General features: G+C 40.6%; 1 protein-coding gene across 9 annotated transcripts in view; it reads right to left on the bottom strand.

Annotated features, from left to right (window-relative positions):
• Positions 1-15759, bottom strand: part of NINL (ninein like) — a 213480-nt gene that overhangs the window by 101154 nt on the left and 96567 nt on the right. For 6 of the 9 annotated variants that reach the window (XM_077114056.1, XM_077114107.1, XM_077114062.1 and 3 more), the window contains 3 exons: positions 9534-9727; positions 5603-5699; positions 246-418 (listed from right to left, as the gene is read on the bottom strand). In XM_077114056.1, coding sequence (XP_076970171.1) covers positions 246-418; positions 5603-5699; positions 9534-9716 — 453 coding nt within the window. In that variant the 5' untranslated portion in view covers positions 9717-9727. Of the gene's footprint in view, positions 1-245; positions 5700-7745; positions 8429-9501; positions 9728-15759 lie in introns of those variants that run through there. The other 3 variants (XM_077114084.1, XM_077114075.1, XM_077114068.1) reach the window with 3 other exon arrangements.

The raw sequence follows: 15759 nt of genomic DNA, 5'->3' as shown, positions 1-15759 counted from the left end.
AAAGGTGTGATGTAAGAGGGGAGGGGGAGGAGTGAGGGGTCAGAAACCAATGATTTATATGAAAATTCTCTGTGCCCCAGTGTCTGAGGGAGAATATGGCCAGTGTCACACTGAGGACAACTCAATCAGGAGACAGCTCAGCATGAAACGTTCCCAGTGTTAATTCCTCTCTGTGCCTCGAATTCCTGAGAAGCTCAGGTCTAGGTGACACGGGGGACTGGGCTGGAAAGGGGCCTGTGACTCACCTCCACACTCTCTAGGGAAGCAGACCGCCTGAGTGGGCTTCTCAGGCTGGCCCTTGTGTGCTGGTCTGGCGCATACTTGGCTTCGGCCTCGGAACTGCGGAGCTCCGGCCAGGACCGCCGACCATACCTCTTGGAGCCGCTCACGTACTTCGGTGGGACAGCATGCAATGTGGCTGGAAAGGAGAATGGAGACTCGGTAAGATGCAAGCACTTATGGGCGTGTGCCCTCACACACATATACAGAAGATGTCTGGAAGAACATGAGACACTTTTTTTTTTTTTTAATGAGACATTTTTAACCATGGAGACCTTACCTGGTGTGGCAGGCCAGGAAAGCAGGGACTGGTGACACAGGGACTTTACACTCTAAACTCTATGCACTGTTAAAACTTTTTCAAGCAAATTTTGCTTTTGTTTATGTAGTAAGAGAGTAATATCAAATTGAGCTTTCTATGCAAAGGAAAAACTCTCCCACGTTCAAGCAGTATTTAGCTGAAACCTGTAGCTCATTTCCAATGATAACTGCTTTCCAATCCTAAGAAGAGTACTGAGACCTGTAGGAGGGATGTGGGGCCAGAGAACCAGCTGGGAAAGTGCCACTGAAACTCAACAGTACATCTCACTCGTCTCAGGCAGAAACAGGCAAACCTGAAGTTTTCGGGTGCCTGGTAAAACTCCAAATGACTCCTGGTGCTTCTTCTCTGCGTGGGGCCTGCTGGGTGTGAAGAGACAGCATGCAGGATGATCACACCACCCCTGGACCAAAGGGGCTGGCCCACAGGTTCCTTTTTTTTTATTATGAAACAAACCTATATACAAAAAAAGCAATACATTTCCAAGTACATTTTAACAAGTAGTTATAGAACAGTCTTTGAAGTTTGGTATGAGTTAAAGCTCCAGGCCCACAGATTCTTACAAGGACCCAGCACTCAAGGGAATTATAGGAGAGGAGAAGAACGTCTCCAAGTCACCAGAGAGAAGATGAGAAAAACGTAAGAAACTCTACCATCAGCTCTCAAAGGGAAAACTGCAGCAGGAACAGGGTCTGGCATGAGAAAGGCTCCCAACAAAGGGTCGCCAAAAAAGTGAGTGAGCAATGACTCATGTCACGTATCACATAGCAAAGGCTCGGGTATTGGATCCTGGCTTCCATTTAAAGGCTGCTGGTTGGTTATCTGTGGGTAGAAGAATAATCTTCCTCTTTCCTGTTAACTTGAGGAAGCCCCTTGAAATGGTTTAGGAAGAGCAACACCCTTGTCAGGTGGGAAGAGGGAAGTTGCAGCCCATCTGGGAAGCTGGGAAGCTTGGGGGTGGAGAGGACTCCCCACACGGGTCCTGAATACCTGGACGTGTAGGGACAGAGCCCTGGGCTGGCGCACCCCCACCCCCCATGGCGACATCCTGGGGCTTGGTCCACTAATCACCACGCCCACGGGTGGTGCAACCTGGAAGTTTTTCTGCTTCCTGAGCCCAGGTTTCTTTGTTTCATTTTCCCTCTATAGCCTATCTCTTGGCCTGTGTTTAAAACAAAAACTCCACAACCCTCCTGAATGAATGCTGGCCCTATTATGCTATTTCTTCACAATTTCAGCCAGTCAGCACTTTCCTAAGAAAAATGAGCTGCCCAGAAAAACACACACTTCTTTCACAATACCCTCCAACGTCCTTATAAGAACAGCAAAGAGATGTTTGTACACTGAAGTCACAAGAGCCAAAGGCTGGAAACTACCCAAGTGTCCATCCACAAATGACGGATAAGAAAATGTAGGACATTCGCACAATGGAACAGTATTCAGCCTTAAGAAAGAGTGAAGCTATGAGATGTGCTGCAACACAGGAGAACCTTGAAAACATCACACCCAGTAAAATAAGCAAGGCACGTATGGACAAAGACTGCATGAAATCACTTATAAGAGAGACCCAGAAATAGAAAATTCACAGAGATTGAAAGTAGATTAGATGTTACCAGAGAATGGGTGGAGAGGGGAAGAGAGAATGTTTGCTTGGGGGAAAAATGTATAACCATTTTTGAAAAGTAAAATTGCTCATTACTAAGATTTAGAAAATTTAGACACAAAATAGAAATGAGAAAGAAGGCTGAAAGCATGTTCCACTCAAACAGTCAGGAAATTCAACATTCGTGCTTCCTTGCCAGAAAAAGAGTAATGGAGCCAAGTGACATTTTATCGTTCTTTTCTTTAAGTCTTTATTTTCTGTGCAGTGATTTTTATGGATTTTAAAAATTTACAGCTGTAATTATAACAAGGAAACCTGATTAGTAAATGACACGAGGAGATTTATTTTTCAAAAAGAACAGCCTAGAAGCAAACAGGTCTCCTTGGACAGGGAGAAATGCTGCTACAGGAAAGAGTGTCCACGTGGGAGGCCGGGGCAGAAACGAGTCCGTGGAATGAGCAGTGGGGAAAGGGGGCAAGGCAGTGTTCGGCTCATGAAATCTCAGGTGCCTTGCGCTGTGGGGTTGGAAGGGCTGTACCAGGCCAAGCACCACAGGACGCTCGAATCCACACGCCCAGGGGGTGCAGAGAACAAAAGTGGGATGTCTCTGTGCGCCCCCAGGCAGCGGTACCAGTGGACGGTGCACAACCAAGCCCACCCCTGGAAAAGGGCTGCTGTTTGATGTGTGAAGCAGACCGGCCAGGTGTGAGTGTTAAAACGCATTTAGCTATAAGGTTAATGGTGGCCTTTAAAGGAAGGAATAAAATGACAAGGTTTCAGGATTGTTCATCAGGGAATCAGAAAGTCACACAACGAAAGTCTCATCCTGGAGTTTCCAAGAACTCCTTTTTCTGAGCCGGGTGGGAAGTGGCAGAAAGGATTAGCAAATGGGTTAGCAAGGTCACGAACAGAGCCAAAGGGAAGCATCCCTGAAGAGGAAGGAGGGGATGTGTGGAAAGAGGGCGATGCTGGGGAATGCAGTCGGACTAGCAGGCGTGCAAGGACTGAAGACATCACGCCCAGTAAAATAAGCAAGGCACATATGGACAAAAACTGCATGAAATCACTTATAAGAGAGATTTCTTATAAGTGATATAAGTGATATATAAATCGGGAGAGGAGAAACTGAAGTGGATACAGCCCTCTAAAGTGACAGGCCTCCGGCAGATCCCAGGCCCCAGGGTTACCCACAGCTGGAAGAGCCCCACCCACTACCGCATGACAGGCATCTCAGGTGGGGCGTATAAGCCATGGAACTGGGGAAAGCTCTGAAATTCTGATCCAAAAGAAAAGCAAATGTAAAAAACTGCAGTCAGTGAGAAAAAGCACAAGTCCTAATATAGCTCCTTGCTTCTTTAGAGGAACCAAGAACATTCCCACAGGTCAACGCAGTGTAAAGCTCAGAATTGCCACACATACGAGAAGGCCTTTCCATATTCTCTGGCATAGAGAATGCATAAAATGTTAATGACACGAGGCATTCACCGTTTTTAAGTCACTTTCATATCCCGGATCACATGATCACATCTCCAAATCCTGAGTTAGGAAAGGCAAGCACCGCGGCCACATCTTTTTTCTTTTTTTTTTTAAAGAAAAAAACCCATACTATTACTTAGGTTACCAAGTATACATTAGTCTGTTCATGGTGGAGAAAGGCAACTTTCTCACATGGTTGACATAACCACAGAAGTTACTTCCTCAGACATCAGCTTTACAAAAGCCAGTGACAAAAATGTTTCTATTAGGGAGTTAGAAATAATCAAGGTTGTATAATATTTGGGAGGCTAGACAGAGTGAACCTATTATTTTTGGTTAATCTCATGGTCCCCCTATCCACAGAACATGATGTGCACGTTTATACAATAATGATGGCAGGACAGAGCATCAGTTCTCAAACCTGGAGGGAAATTGAAGGTAAGTCACTGAATAGAAATGGGAGGGTTGGGACAGAGGGATCGGAAACTGGATTGAATAGAAACTTGGTATCACTTGGAGACAAGTGATATTATTGTCAGGTCTGGTGGTTCCGCCTCCACATCTTAAAGAAAGTGTCAGAGGAAACAGCCAAGGATTCACCCAAGGCTCTGCTGCTGGCTGCAGGCAAGATGCAAACCCAGGCCTTCTCTCCTTGTCCAAGGTTCCTTCCACCACACCAGGTGTGTTAGTGGCCAGCAAGAAGTTGGGAAGCGTGCCCTGACCAGAAGCATCCACTGGTGTAACAGGCCCAGTCATGGTGCAGACACAGGAGCCCAGGGCTTGGAGGTGGAAGACCCGGATTCAGATCCTGGTTAGGTGTGCGGCCTTGGGCTCCCTCCCACCTCAGGCCTCAGCTTCTTTGTCTGAAGAGTACGCGTGGCAATGCCGCAGGATATTCATGAGCATTGAGGGGAATATGTGTAAAATGCATGCAAAGCTCCATGCCTAACACACATGGCATTCCATGTTTCTCTTCTTTCACTTCCATTCTTCTGCCCCAGTCTCCTCAGGCACAGTTAGCTCATGCTCCCCTCCTTTCACCTCAGGGTCTCCCACGGCAGTGGCACGGGGGTAAAAGCCGGTGCCTCTGCCCCACACTGATCAACAGCTCCTCTTCCCTTTCCTGCAGGTCTGCCCCATGCAAGAGGGAAAGGACCCACTCCCACGTCACTAGGCTTCCCGAGCCCAGTTAGAGATAGCTGAGACTGGGGCTCTTGCTGTGAGGTGGCTGCCACCCAAGGCCCGAGGCCCACCCGGGCTATTGCCACCACACATGCCAGGGCCTTCATCTCCCAACTCCCACCCCACACAGCCACAGACCCCCAGCAGGCTGTCCCCCATGACCCTCCCTCCAAACGCCCCCACCGGGCCCTCTGTTCACCTCCCTCCACCTCTGGACCTTAACCGAAGCAGGGAACTTTCTTTCTGAGGACACGGCTTCTGTTTCTACGTGTTATCTTTGTCCCCTCAACCCTGTTACCATTACAGGATTCTAATAAGTCACATTAGCACTATAGTATAGTAGCTCATCACACGAAGCAATGTGCACTCTTAAGCCTCTCCCTGGGCTGGGGGCATCCACCTGCTTTGCCAACCTGAGAGGGTCATGCTAACGCCTTTTATCTGTATTGTACTTTCAATTCTTAAAATCTTCAATTCCTATCCATTAGCTCATCTTACCCTGTCAATGACCCTAAAAGCCAGGTATATTATTATTTGACACTATTTTATTAATAAGGAACTGAAAAAAAAGAAGACAAACCCTAAATGTTTAGTCCAAGAATCATGTGGCTTGGTGACAGAAAGTGGGGTGAGGAGTTTAGTTCCCAGAACTGCTCGGTTCTTTAATTAGAAGATTTATTTATAATACAAAAAGTCACAAAAAAGGAAAAGAAACTGAAGTTCAAAAGAAGAAACCTTCTTACCTGGTTCCAAAGAACAATTTTCCTCATCAGAGGGCCTGACCCCAGCATCCGATGACAACACCGCCACAAAACCTTCCTTAAACTCCTCAAAGTTCACCTGGGAGATTGAAGAAAGGAAAAGGCAAAGTTACTTTCAGTGGATCAGACATTTAATGTGTTAGCCTTTTGATGCTTTTTCTCAGCAGAAACATCCTATTGTTACCTTTTGCATTAAAAATATACATTTCATTTTTTCAAGTATCTACTTATTAAGATTTTTAAAATAGAATAGAAAAATGAAAACAAAAGTGAACCATAATTCAATCACCAAATAAAACTTTGAGCAATTAAAAAAGTAAATAGATCAACATAATTAGGGAAAAGAAAAGTATAGTAAAGAGGGACCCTGATGACCATAAAATATTAATACACATAAAGAAAACATCCATGCTGGCACCACCATCAAGAAATGGAACACTGCCAGCACATCGGAAATTCCACTCCCTCATGGTGCCTCCCAATTACATCTCCTGCCCTCCCACTCTGATTTGATAGTAATAACACCCTTGGTTTTCTATACCTCATTTGCATGTATTAAATGCTTTTGTTTTGCCTCTTTTTAAATTTAATCTCAATAGAATCACACACACACACTTTAGGTCTTACTTCCTTGGCTCAATATTACCTCTGTAAGATTCATCTCAGTTGATGTCTATAATTATCATTTTCTTTTCTGTATAGTATTCCACTGTGTAACAGGCAACAATTTATTTACACGTTCTCTGGCTAATAGGTATTCAAATTATTTCCAGTTTTTAGCTATCAAAAACAAGACTGCTTTGTGCACTGTGGTACATATGTCTTGAAGGGATTTCTCTAGAGTATATACCTAAGAATGAATTGCTGGGTCATAGGATATCTATTTATATCCTCTTGGTGAACTGAACTTTTATCTTTATAAAATAATAACGCTCTTTACTCCAGCAATGCTTATTACCTTAATGTCCATTTTCTCTAATATCAAAAAACAACACCAGTTTTCTTTGGGTTAATATTTAAGCAAAATATCTTCTTTACCAAACTTTTAATTTCAACTTTTTCCATCTTTACGTTTTAAATTTATCTCTTATGAAGGGTGTATAGTTGAATTTTTTTTCCAATCTGTCAATCTTTATCTTTTAATAGAACATTCAGTCTATTTTTATTTAATGTTAAATCCTGATATTTTGGATTTAAATCTACTATTTTCTTTTGGGCTTTCTATTTGACCTGCTTGTTTTCTTTCCTCTCTTTCAATTTACTAATTACTTTTATGATTTTATTTTTCACTTTATTAATTAGGAGTTGTAAGTCTACTTCTATTCTTTTACTGTTTACCCTAGAAATTCCAACATCCAATTATCCAGTTACCCTCTTTCATGGCAGTACAAAACTAGCCACACTCCTGACATTTTTTTTTGTGTGTGTGTGTAGGCAGGCACCGGGAACCAAACCTGGGTCTCCAGCATGGCAGGTGAGAACTCTGCCTGCTGGGCCACCGTGGCCTGCCCACACTCCTGACTTTCACACCTTTATTATCATATATTTTAATTCTATATTTTCCAACCCTCCCACGATTTTTTTACGTCAATGCTCATTTAGAATTATCCATATTTTTCATTTCTTCTTGCATTTCTGACCTTCAACTTGGGATAATTTTCCATCCTTTAGAATTTCCTTTATGTTGCGTACACTGGTGCTAAACTCTTTTACAGTTTGTCTTAAATGTTATTTCACTTTTATTCTTAAGGGATGTTTCCCCTTGGTATGGAATTCAAGCTGGTGGTTATTGTCTTCAGCACAGTGAAAATATCATTCTATTGGCTTTCACTGCTGCATTTGAGAAGTTGGTTGCCAATGTAACTGTCTCATTTGTAGGGTATGTCTTTTTGGTATGGCTGCTTTATTATTTTTATTATTAAAATTTTCATTTTGAGATCATCATAGATTCAAAATCAATAGTAAAACAAAATAGAGAGGGGTCTTGTATACCCGTCCCAAGCTGTTTTTATAGTGTCTTTGTTTTCTCTTATTTTTTACAATAATATGGCCAGAGGTGGATTTCTTTTTATTTGTTCTGCTCAGAATTATATGGGCTTTTAGAATTCCAAGAATTGTGCTTTACCTATTGTAAAACTTTTTCTCTGTAATTATCTCTTCAAATGATGTTCCATTCACTGCTTTTCCCTGGGACTCCAACCAAAGGAAATTTCTTATTCTTATCTTCACCTTTTCTTCTTTTTATATCTTCATGCTACATTTTAGATGATTCCAGTTCATGAGCTCTTTTCTTCTGTGTTGAATCTGCTGTTAAAACTCTTTCAATCAGGCCTCTCCCCTTTCATCTTTCCCTTCTTGCCAGAGTGTACTATGTCTTCTTACATATGTATTCAATAAACTTTCTATCTGCTTACTCTAAAACAAACAGACAAAAAATTCTTCCATTTAGTTTGTAATTTTAGTCATCACATTTCAGTTCTAGAAGTTCTATCTGGTTTTTTGGATTTGTTATATCACTTTTTAGAGTTCTCACTTCTCCGTAGATATTTTCAAGTTTGTCTTTTAACTCTTCTAACACAGCAACCATAGTCATCTTATATTTTGTGCTCAATGATTCCAATGTCCCAGACTTTTTGTGCATCTGCTCCCACTGCCTGTTGTATCTACTGATTCTTACTCACCCTACCTTGTTATTTTTGATTGTGCAGTTGTCATTGTTTGATTATAACTTGGGAATAATTTCAGGCTTAGATGATGGTACTTTCCTCAAGATAAGACTTCATGTTTTATTTTTGCACTATCCATGTAGTACTACCTTAAATTAAAGTGCAAGGCTTTATTAACCTTTATTAAAGGTTCTCTAGACCACCAAGGAGACATGGCCCTGACTGCAAAAAGGCACAATGGTGGATTCACTTGCAGTTCACCTTTACTGTAAAAGTATCATCCCCTTTAGACTTCTCCCTTAAATTTGGGGTTGGTTTAGAAGATTTTCCACTTTGGGTAAGCCTGAGTTTTGACATATATCTCCCTGCCCTGTGAGGCCTCCAACAATCACAGGTGATCAATTTCATAGCTGCTTATTTATGATAAGAAAATATTCTCACGCAAAGGCATCTGTGTGTGCTGGGCTTACCTCTCCGGGTTTGGGACTTATCATAGATTCTCATACTGGTAATTACTCACTATTTTATTTGCTCTTTAATACTTTCAAAATTTTTAGTTTACTACTTTGCTTCCCTTTTTTAGTAGTCCTCGGTAGACTGCTGACCTGAGTTTGCTAAGGTGACACTACTGGAATGCCTGAAGCCCCTTTAATTATTTTGAGGGCTGTATAAGATTTCACCATATGGATCTACCAAAATTTAACAAATCCCATATTGAAAAGTCTGTTCTAATCTTCGGTTGCTTCATTAATACTATGTTATGAATCATTTTTCAAAGGAAAATTTTCTCCCAAATTTAAAACACTCTGATATACAGTTCTTGCCACTGGTAAAGAAACATAAAATTGGCATGGACATTCCCTATGAAAGTTTTAGGAATTTTGGGCCATATTAACTTCCTGACTTGAAACCAGACCTTAATAATGTTTCATTAACAGGAAATAGGTGAGTCTGACCCCCAAAATTTTTTGAAGTTAGAGTAGGTTTTAAATGCTATGAAAGTCTCTGCAAGTTACTATACAAATAAAAAAAAGTACCCTTTACAGAAACTTACTCTGTGATGTAGGATTTCCACAGGAGAAAAAATATCACTCCACTTCTAATCTATTTCCCTTGGCAAAGATTTTTATTCCCATGCCCCTTTAGCAAATGTCCACTCTAAGCCAAGAAAAGTGTTTGGTGCTTTGCTTTATGATAGTGGAGTCAAATACCCACCCCGGTTTATGATAGTGAAGTCAAATACCCACTCTGGCAAAACAGTCATTCCCAAGAAGTGTCTGAAGAAGGACAGGTAGCTGCTTTTCCAGGTGGAGCTTAAGGCCAAGCTGGGTCAGCTCCTCTCGGTCCAGGAAGCCCGTTCCTGTGGTGTCACAGCTGCTGTAGACTTCCCAGAGCCTCGACACATAGTGGTCCTCTTCTTCTCTGTCCATCCCATAGCAGGCTGGACACGCCAAGGGCAAGAAGAAAAACAGTACATTTTTATTGCCATACCTCATTCATCCTTACAATGTCCCAATAAGCCGTGGGAGTGGTCCCAGCACAGGGCAGGGTTGGGCGTCACAAGCCTTCTCAGGTTTAAGTGAGGGTGGGAGCAATCGGCTCCACCTTCACAAGAAAGGCCAGAAATTTATCACCAAGAACTAGAATAGAAAGTTAGGTCCTTTCAGTCAACATTCATAGCAACCAAAATTTTATTTGTTCGCTAGAAAGATTTTCAATTATATGATAATTGGAAGCTACAGATATTTTGAGGAAAACTAAAACAATCCAAAATTTACTATCTAAAGAAAATATTAATATTTTGATGAGTTTACATTCTAGTTTTTTTCTATGTATATACAAGTATGGGCTTTTTCCTTACAAATATAATGTCTTATTCTTTGTATTCTAAAATAGGTAGTAAAAAAAAATAAATTAAAAAATCCTTTTTATTTTGAAATAATTTCAAACTTATAGGACAGTTGCAAAAAGAATACTAAACCTATACAGAGAACCCCACCACAGCCCCACCCAGATACCCAAATCCACTAACTTTCAACATTTTGCCACATTCGCTGTATCACTCTATTTCTCCATTTATCTATGTATCTGCCTGCCTGTCTGTCCATTCATCCTCTGTCCAAACGTTTGTCTATCTATCTATAATCTATATTCTAAACATTTGAGAGTAGGTTGTATATATCATGCTCCTTGAATATTTAATATTCCCATGTACATTTCCAAAGAACAAGGATATTCATTTATGTAAACACCTTAAGTAGAGTAATCAAGTTCAAGAAATTTAACATTGATAATAAAACGTACAGTCTATATTCTAATTTTTTCATACAGCAGCACTATTCTTTTTCTTCCCCAGCTCATTTTATTTGTTTTAGACCCACCAAAAATGAGTAGCTTAGTTAGCGTTATTAACCATAGGCATGCTTAAATAAAGAATCCCAATAATCATTGTAATACCGATGTTTGCAGAGTAAGATTCATAAACCAATTCAAAATTAAGGCAACAAGGAAAAACAGAGTTTCTTAACTTCTAAATATTGAGTTACCCTATGAGCCGGTGCCTGTTTGAAACTATTGCGTACCCCAGAAAGGCCGTGTCCTTTAATCCTCAATCAATATTGCCGGGTGGGATCTTTATGATTGTTTCCATGGAAATATGACCCACCCAATTGTGGGAGGTAACTTTTGATTAGATGGTTTTCATGGAGATGTGTCTCCACCCATTCAATGTGGGGTTGCTTACTGGAGCCCTTTAAGAAGGAACCATTTTGGAAAAAGTTTTAGAGCCATGAGATCCCAGGTAGCCAGAGACTTTTAGAGATGAAGAAGGAAAACACCTCCAGGGGAGCTTCGTGAAACAAGAAGCTGGGAGAGAAAGCTAGCAGATTTCACCAAATTTCCAGCTGAGAGAGAAACCCTAAACTTTACTGGCCTTTTTTTTTTTTTTTTTTTTACATGGGCAGGCACCGGGAATTGTACCCGGGTCCTCGGGCATGGCAGGCAAGCATTCTTACCTGCTGAGCCACCATGGCCCACCCTTTACTGGCCTTTCTTGAGTGAAGGTAACCTCTTGTCGCTGCCTTAATTTTGGACACTTTCATAGCCTCACCTTAATTTGACATTTGACATACAGCCCTGGAACTGTAAACTTGCCACTTAATAAATTCCCCTTTTTAAAAGCCGTTCCCTTTCTGGTATATCACATTCCAGCAGCTTTCAAACTAGAACACTGATTATTTAGATATTTTATTTAAATATGCCTATGGTTAAGCTAGTTAAGATATCCATTTTAGGAGGTTACAATTTTCATCCATTAATTGTAAAAACATTTGTATCTTTATATTTTCCTGAAGTCAGGAAAATGTTTAGTAACATAGGTTGTTATTATTGCAATGTTGATATTTGTAATAACTTTCTACTTGATATTTTGAGAACATTCAGTTTCAACAGCAGAACAAATGGCATTTAAGTTAGCATTTTATATTTAGAACTTTAAAAGCCTTTATATGAAGAAATTTTCATAATAATGTACTACAGAGGATGTTAATAAACCAAAAAAGAAGAAAAAACATATGGTTAATAATCATCATCTAAAATATTCATGGTGAAACAAAGAGATGCTACTTGTGACTGTCAAATTATCAGGATTGTTAATAACCTTCAATGCTAACTGAAGTTACCAGAAGAAGAGGAATTGTACACACTGCTGGAGGAAGAGTCATCAACAAACATTTCCAGAGACTATTTCGTCTATGCATCAAGAAATTTAAAATAGTTTTGTTACCTGATCTAGTAATTTCACTTATGGAAATGTATTTAAAAAAACAGAGCTGTAGACAAAGATATGAGTTCATCAGAGCATTATTTATATAAGGATAGAAAAGAAAGCAACCCAAAATATCCAAGAAAAGAACAGTTTACCAAATTATGGTGTATTTATGTCACAGAAAATTCAATAGTCTTCAAGCCACATTTCAGGAGAATATTTAATAGCATGGGAAGTGTGGTTGCTAAAATATGGAGGCAAGATAAAAAAATGGCTTACAATTTTAATAGCTAATATTTACTGTTCACTTTACATGTAGTAATTCATTATGCCTTAGAACAATTCTATCAAGAAGGTTCAACTTTCTGGGAGAAAAATTATTTGGAAAAAAAAAAAAGAAAAGGACACACCAAAATGTTAGAAATGTTTTCTTGTATTACACATTTACATTTCCTATTTAAAATATTTTTTATATTTCTCAAAGGTTTTATAACACATAGAACTATTTCACAGAAAAATGTTATTAAGACATGGGGACCATTAAACTCTTAAAGGTATTAGAATGGATATGAAATTGCCAATATTTGACCACAGAAATGGCAATTTCAGATGGTTCAGCCTATTACATAGGCACAGGCTCTGAAGGACAATTCAAAAAAGAGGAATGATGATAAATAAGCAAATATGGAAAGCGGATCAAGCTCATTAACGGTCAGATTCATAAACATGAAACCATGAAGCAGCATCTTTCACTAACCAGGTGTAGCACGGTCAGTGCCAATTAAACACAGAAGTTTTAAATGGTTGGTGGTGCTTAGTAAACCTCACTCACAGGGAGTGTGTGCACTGGAACAAGGAGTGTTGTATAAGGAACTGAAATCTGTCCAGATCAACCCCCACCCCGACCCCAACTGTTCTCCAGAAAAATAAAATAGTCAACAACATAAACAATTGTTAACATTCAGTACCATCTCAGTAAGACATTTCACTGTGAGCTAAAAAGAAGATGAAAAGTCTCATCTGACCTCCCGATTAAATACCTATTGAGAAGATGTAAAAACAACCTGTGTCCAAGCTGAGGTTGCACAAACTGGTTCATAATCTCAGGTTTCCTGACCATGTCAAACAATGAGAACCTGCTTAACAGGTCCTGTTTGCTAATCAAAACATTTACTCCCCAATACCATTGCTAGGTATCTACTCAAAGGACTTGAGGGCAAAGACACAGACGGACATTTGCACACCGATGTTTATAGCAGCGTTGTTTACAATTGCAAAGAGATGGAAACAGCCAAAATGTCCATCAACAGAAGAATGGCTAAATAAACTGTGGTATATACATACGATGGAATATTATGCAGCTTTAAGACAAGATAAACTTATGAAGCATGTAATAACATGGATGGACCTAGAGAATATTATGCTGAGTGAGTCCAGCCAAAAACTAAAGGACAAGTACTGTATGGTCCCACTGATGTGAACGGACATTCGAGAATAAACTTGAAATATGTCATTGGTAACAGAGTCCAGCAGGAGTTAGCAACAGGGTAAGATAAAGGGTAATTGGAGTGGAAGGGATACAGACTGTGCAACAGGACTAGATACAAAAACTCAAAAATGGACAGCACAATAATACCTAATTGTAAAGTAATCATGTTAAAACACTGAATGAAGCTGCATCTGAGCTATAGGGTTTTTTTGTTGTTGTTTTTTACAATTATTACTACTTTTATTTCTCTTCTCTATATTAACATTTTATATCTTTTTCTGTTGTGTTGCTAGTTCCTCTAAACCGATGCAAATGTACTAAGAAACGATGATCATGCATCTATGTGACAATGTTAAGAATTGCTGAGTGCATACGTAGAACGGAATGATTTCTAAATGTTGTGTTAATTTCTTTTTTTTTCTTTTTTTCTTTCTTTCCGTTAATAAAAAATAAAAAAATAAAAAATTAAAAAAAAAAAACATTTACTCCCTTCTCAGATATGTGCACTTAGAAATGAAGGGGCAAAGAAGGAAGAGAGGAACATCTGCCCTCTTTCAGACTGTTCTGACAAGGCACCTGCAAGAAACATTCAGAAGAAAAATGGGCAGAAAAAATGAATGACAAATCAGCAAGCAAACAAAATAAAGTTTCTCAGTTAAAGCCTGTCCAACTTCTCACAGGAAGCAGGTCTCCCTAACTGGGATGCTCCACCCCTTTTGTAAACAAGGGTAGTCTTTGCTGAGTTACATCAAAAGGTGGGTATTTGCAATGCTATTTTTTTTGGCAATGCTAACTTTTGATAAACCACAAGGAAATGGACAAGAGCCAATAAAAACAGGATAGACAAATGGTATGATTCAATATATGAAAGGCAGAAATTAGGAAATGAAAGGTAAGAAGTGACCAGAAGAAAAAGTTATAAAACTACAAAAAAAAAAAAAAGTGATGAGGAGAACCTGATGGAGACAGAGGGTTAACCACTAAGGCAGTCACACAGCCCAAGTTCACCACACGGTGTTTCCCCCACTGCTCCTCTTCCCACCCCAGCAGGGCTGACTGGGCCCCTGTGTCACTGCCACAAACACGAACAAATCCTGTTTGAACAGTCCTCCTCCTCTCCCGCCATGTGATCATTAGTCGTAATCAAGTCAAGTGATTCGAAGTATATAAAGTAAAAGAAAATTCTTATCCCTCTGTAACCAGGAAGATAGGATTTAAGTGATTTATTGTGATTAGTGAATCACTGAGATATTTCTTTTTATTTTCTGGTATTTTAGAGCACCCTAAGGCCAGCTGTGAGTGAAGGGCTGGGTGCTTAAAGATGGAGGAGGTGTGGTTTAGAATTCTTTCAACTGGGCCTGGAGATTGGAAATGGTAGGCATAGAAGAAATGCTGAGGAATAGGCCATGTTTACTAAAATTTTTTTCCAATAATAACTCTGCAACGGTAACCAAAATACAATCATTAGCCTTGGATAAGATCTAATTGCTGGGATCAAGATCAGTTCCAGTGAGATGGCAGAGTAAGAAAGGTTGAGTACACCCCTGCTCCAAGGAAAAGCTAGAGAAGAGACAGGAAGGCGACTGAGACAGCAATTCCAGGGTGTAGATAACCTGGGAGGGTCTTCTACACCACATAGTGAGGTTCTGATTGCAAAAGCTGAAGAACCGAGACACAGAGAACTGGAAACTGTTTGGAGGGTACAAACACCCTAACATGCCCCTTTCCAAATGTAAGCCCGGAGCTCTCAGGAGTGCTCGGACAGGGACACTGGGACTTGAATGCACTACTCTCACCAGCATAGCCCCATGACCTACGACTCCCTCCACGCACATGAACCCTGCCCTGCCCTGCCCTCCCCACCCCAAGTACACACACACCTGCCCTAGCCCAACCCACCCCTTCTCCACAAGCACAGTCTCACTCCACCCCTCTCAAGACTCACCTCCCCCTCCCTGCCCCCTGCAGGGGTTGCCAGAGCATAAAGGCTGCAGGAGCTGACCTTCATACCCAGGCTACACCCAACCCCAGCCTATACAGTCACGCAAGCCCCTCCCACCCCCAACCCCGAGCTTTGCCTACGCATACATCAGTTTACAGCCCTTCCAGATCCACGCAGGCGAATGGCCTGCATTCATGCCTCCCCAGCTCTGGGCAAGCATAGATCTGTGCAGCCGAGCCACATCTACCTCTCAGCCCATGCAGAAGCTACCCTGCT

The sequence above is a fragment of the Tamandua tetradactyla genome, chromosome 1, assembly GCF_023851605.1.
Source record: "Tamandua tetradactyla isolate mTamTet1 chromosome 1, mTamTet1.pri, whole genome shotgun sequence".
NCBI lineage: Eukaryota > Metazoa > Chordata > Mammalia > Pilosa > Myrmecophagidae > Tamandua > Tamandua tetradactyla.
Note: the sequence above shows the minus strand (reverse complement) of the source record. Positions and strands in the feature narration are given on the sequence as shown.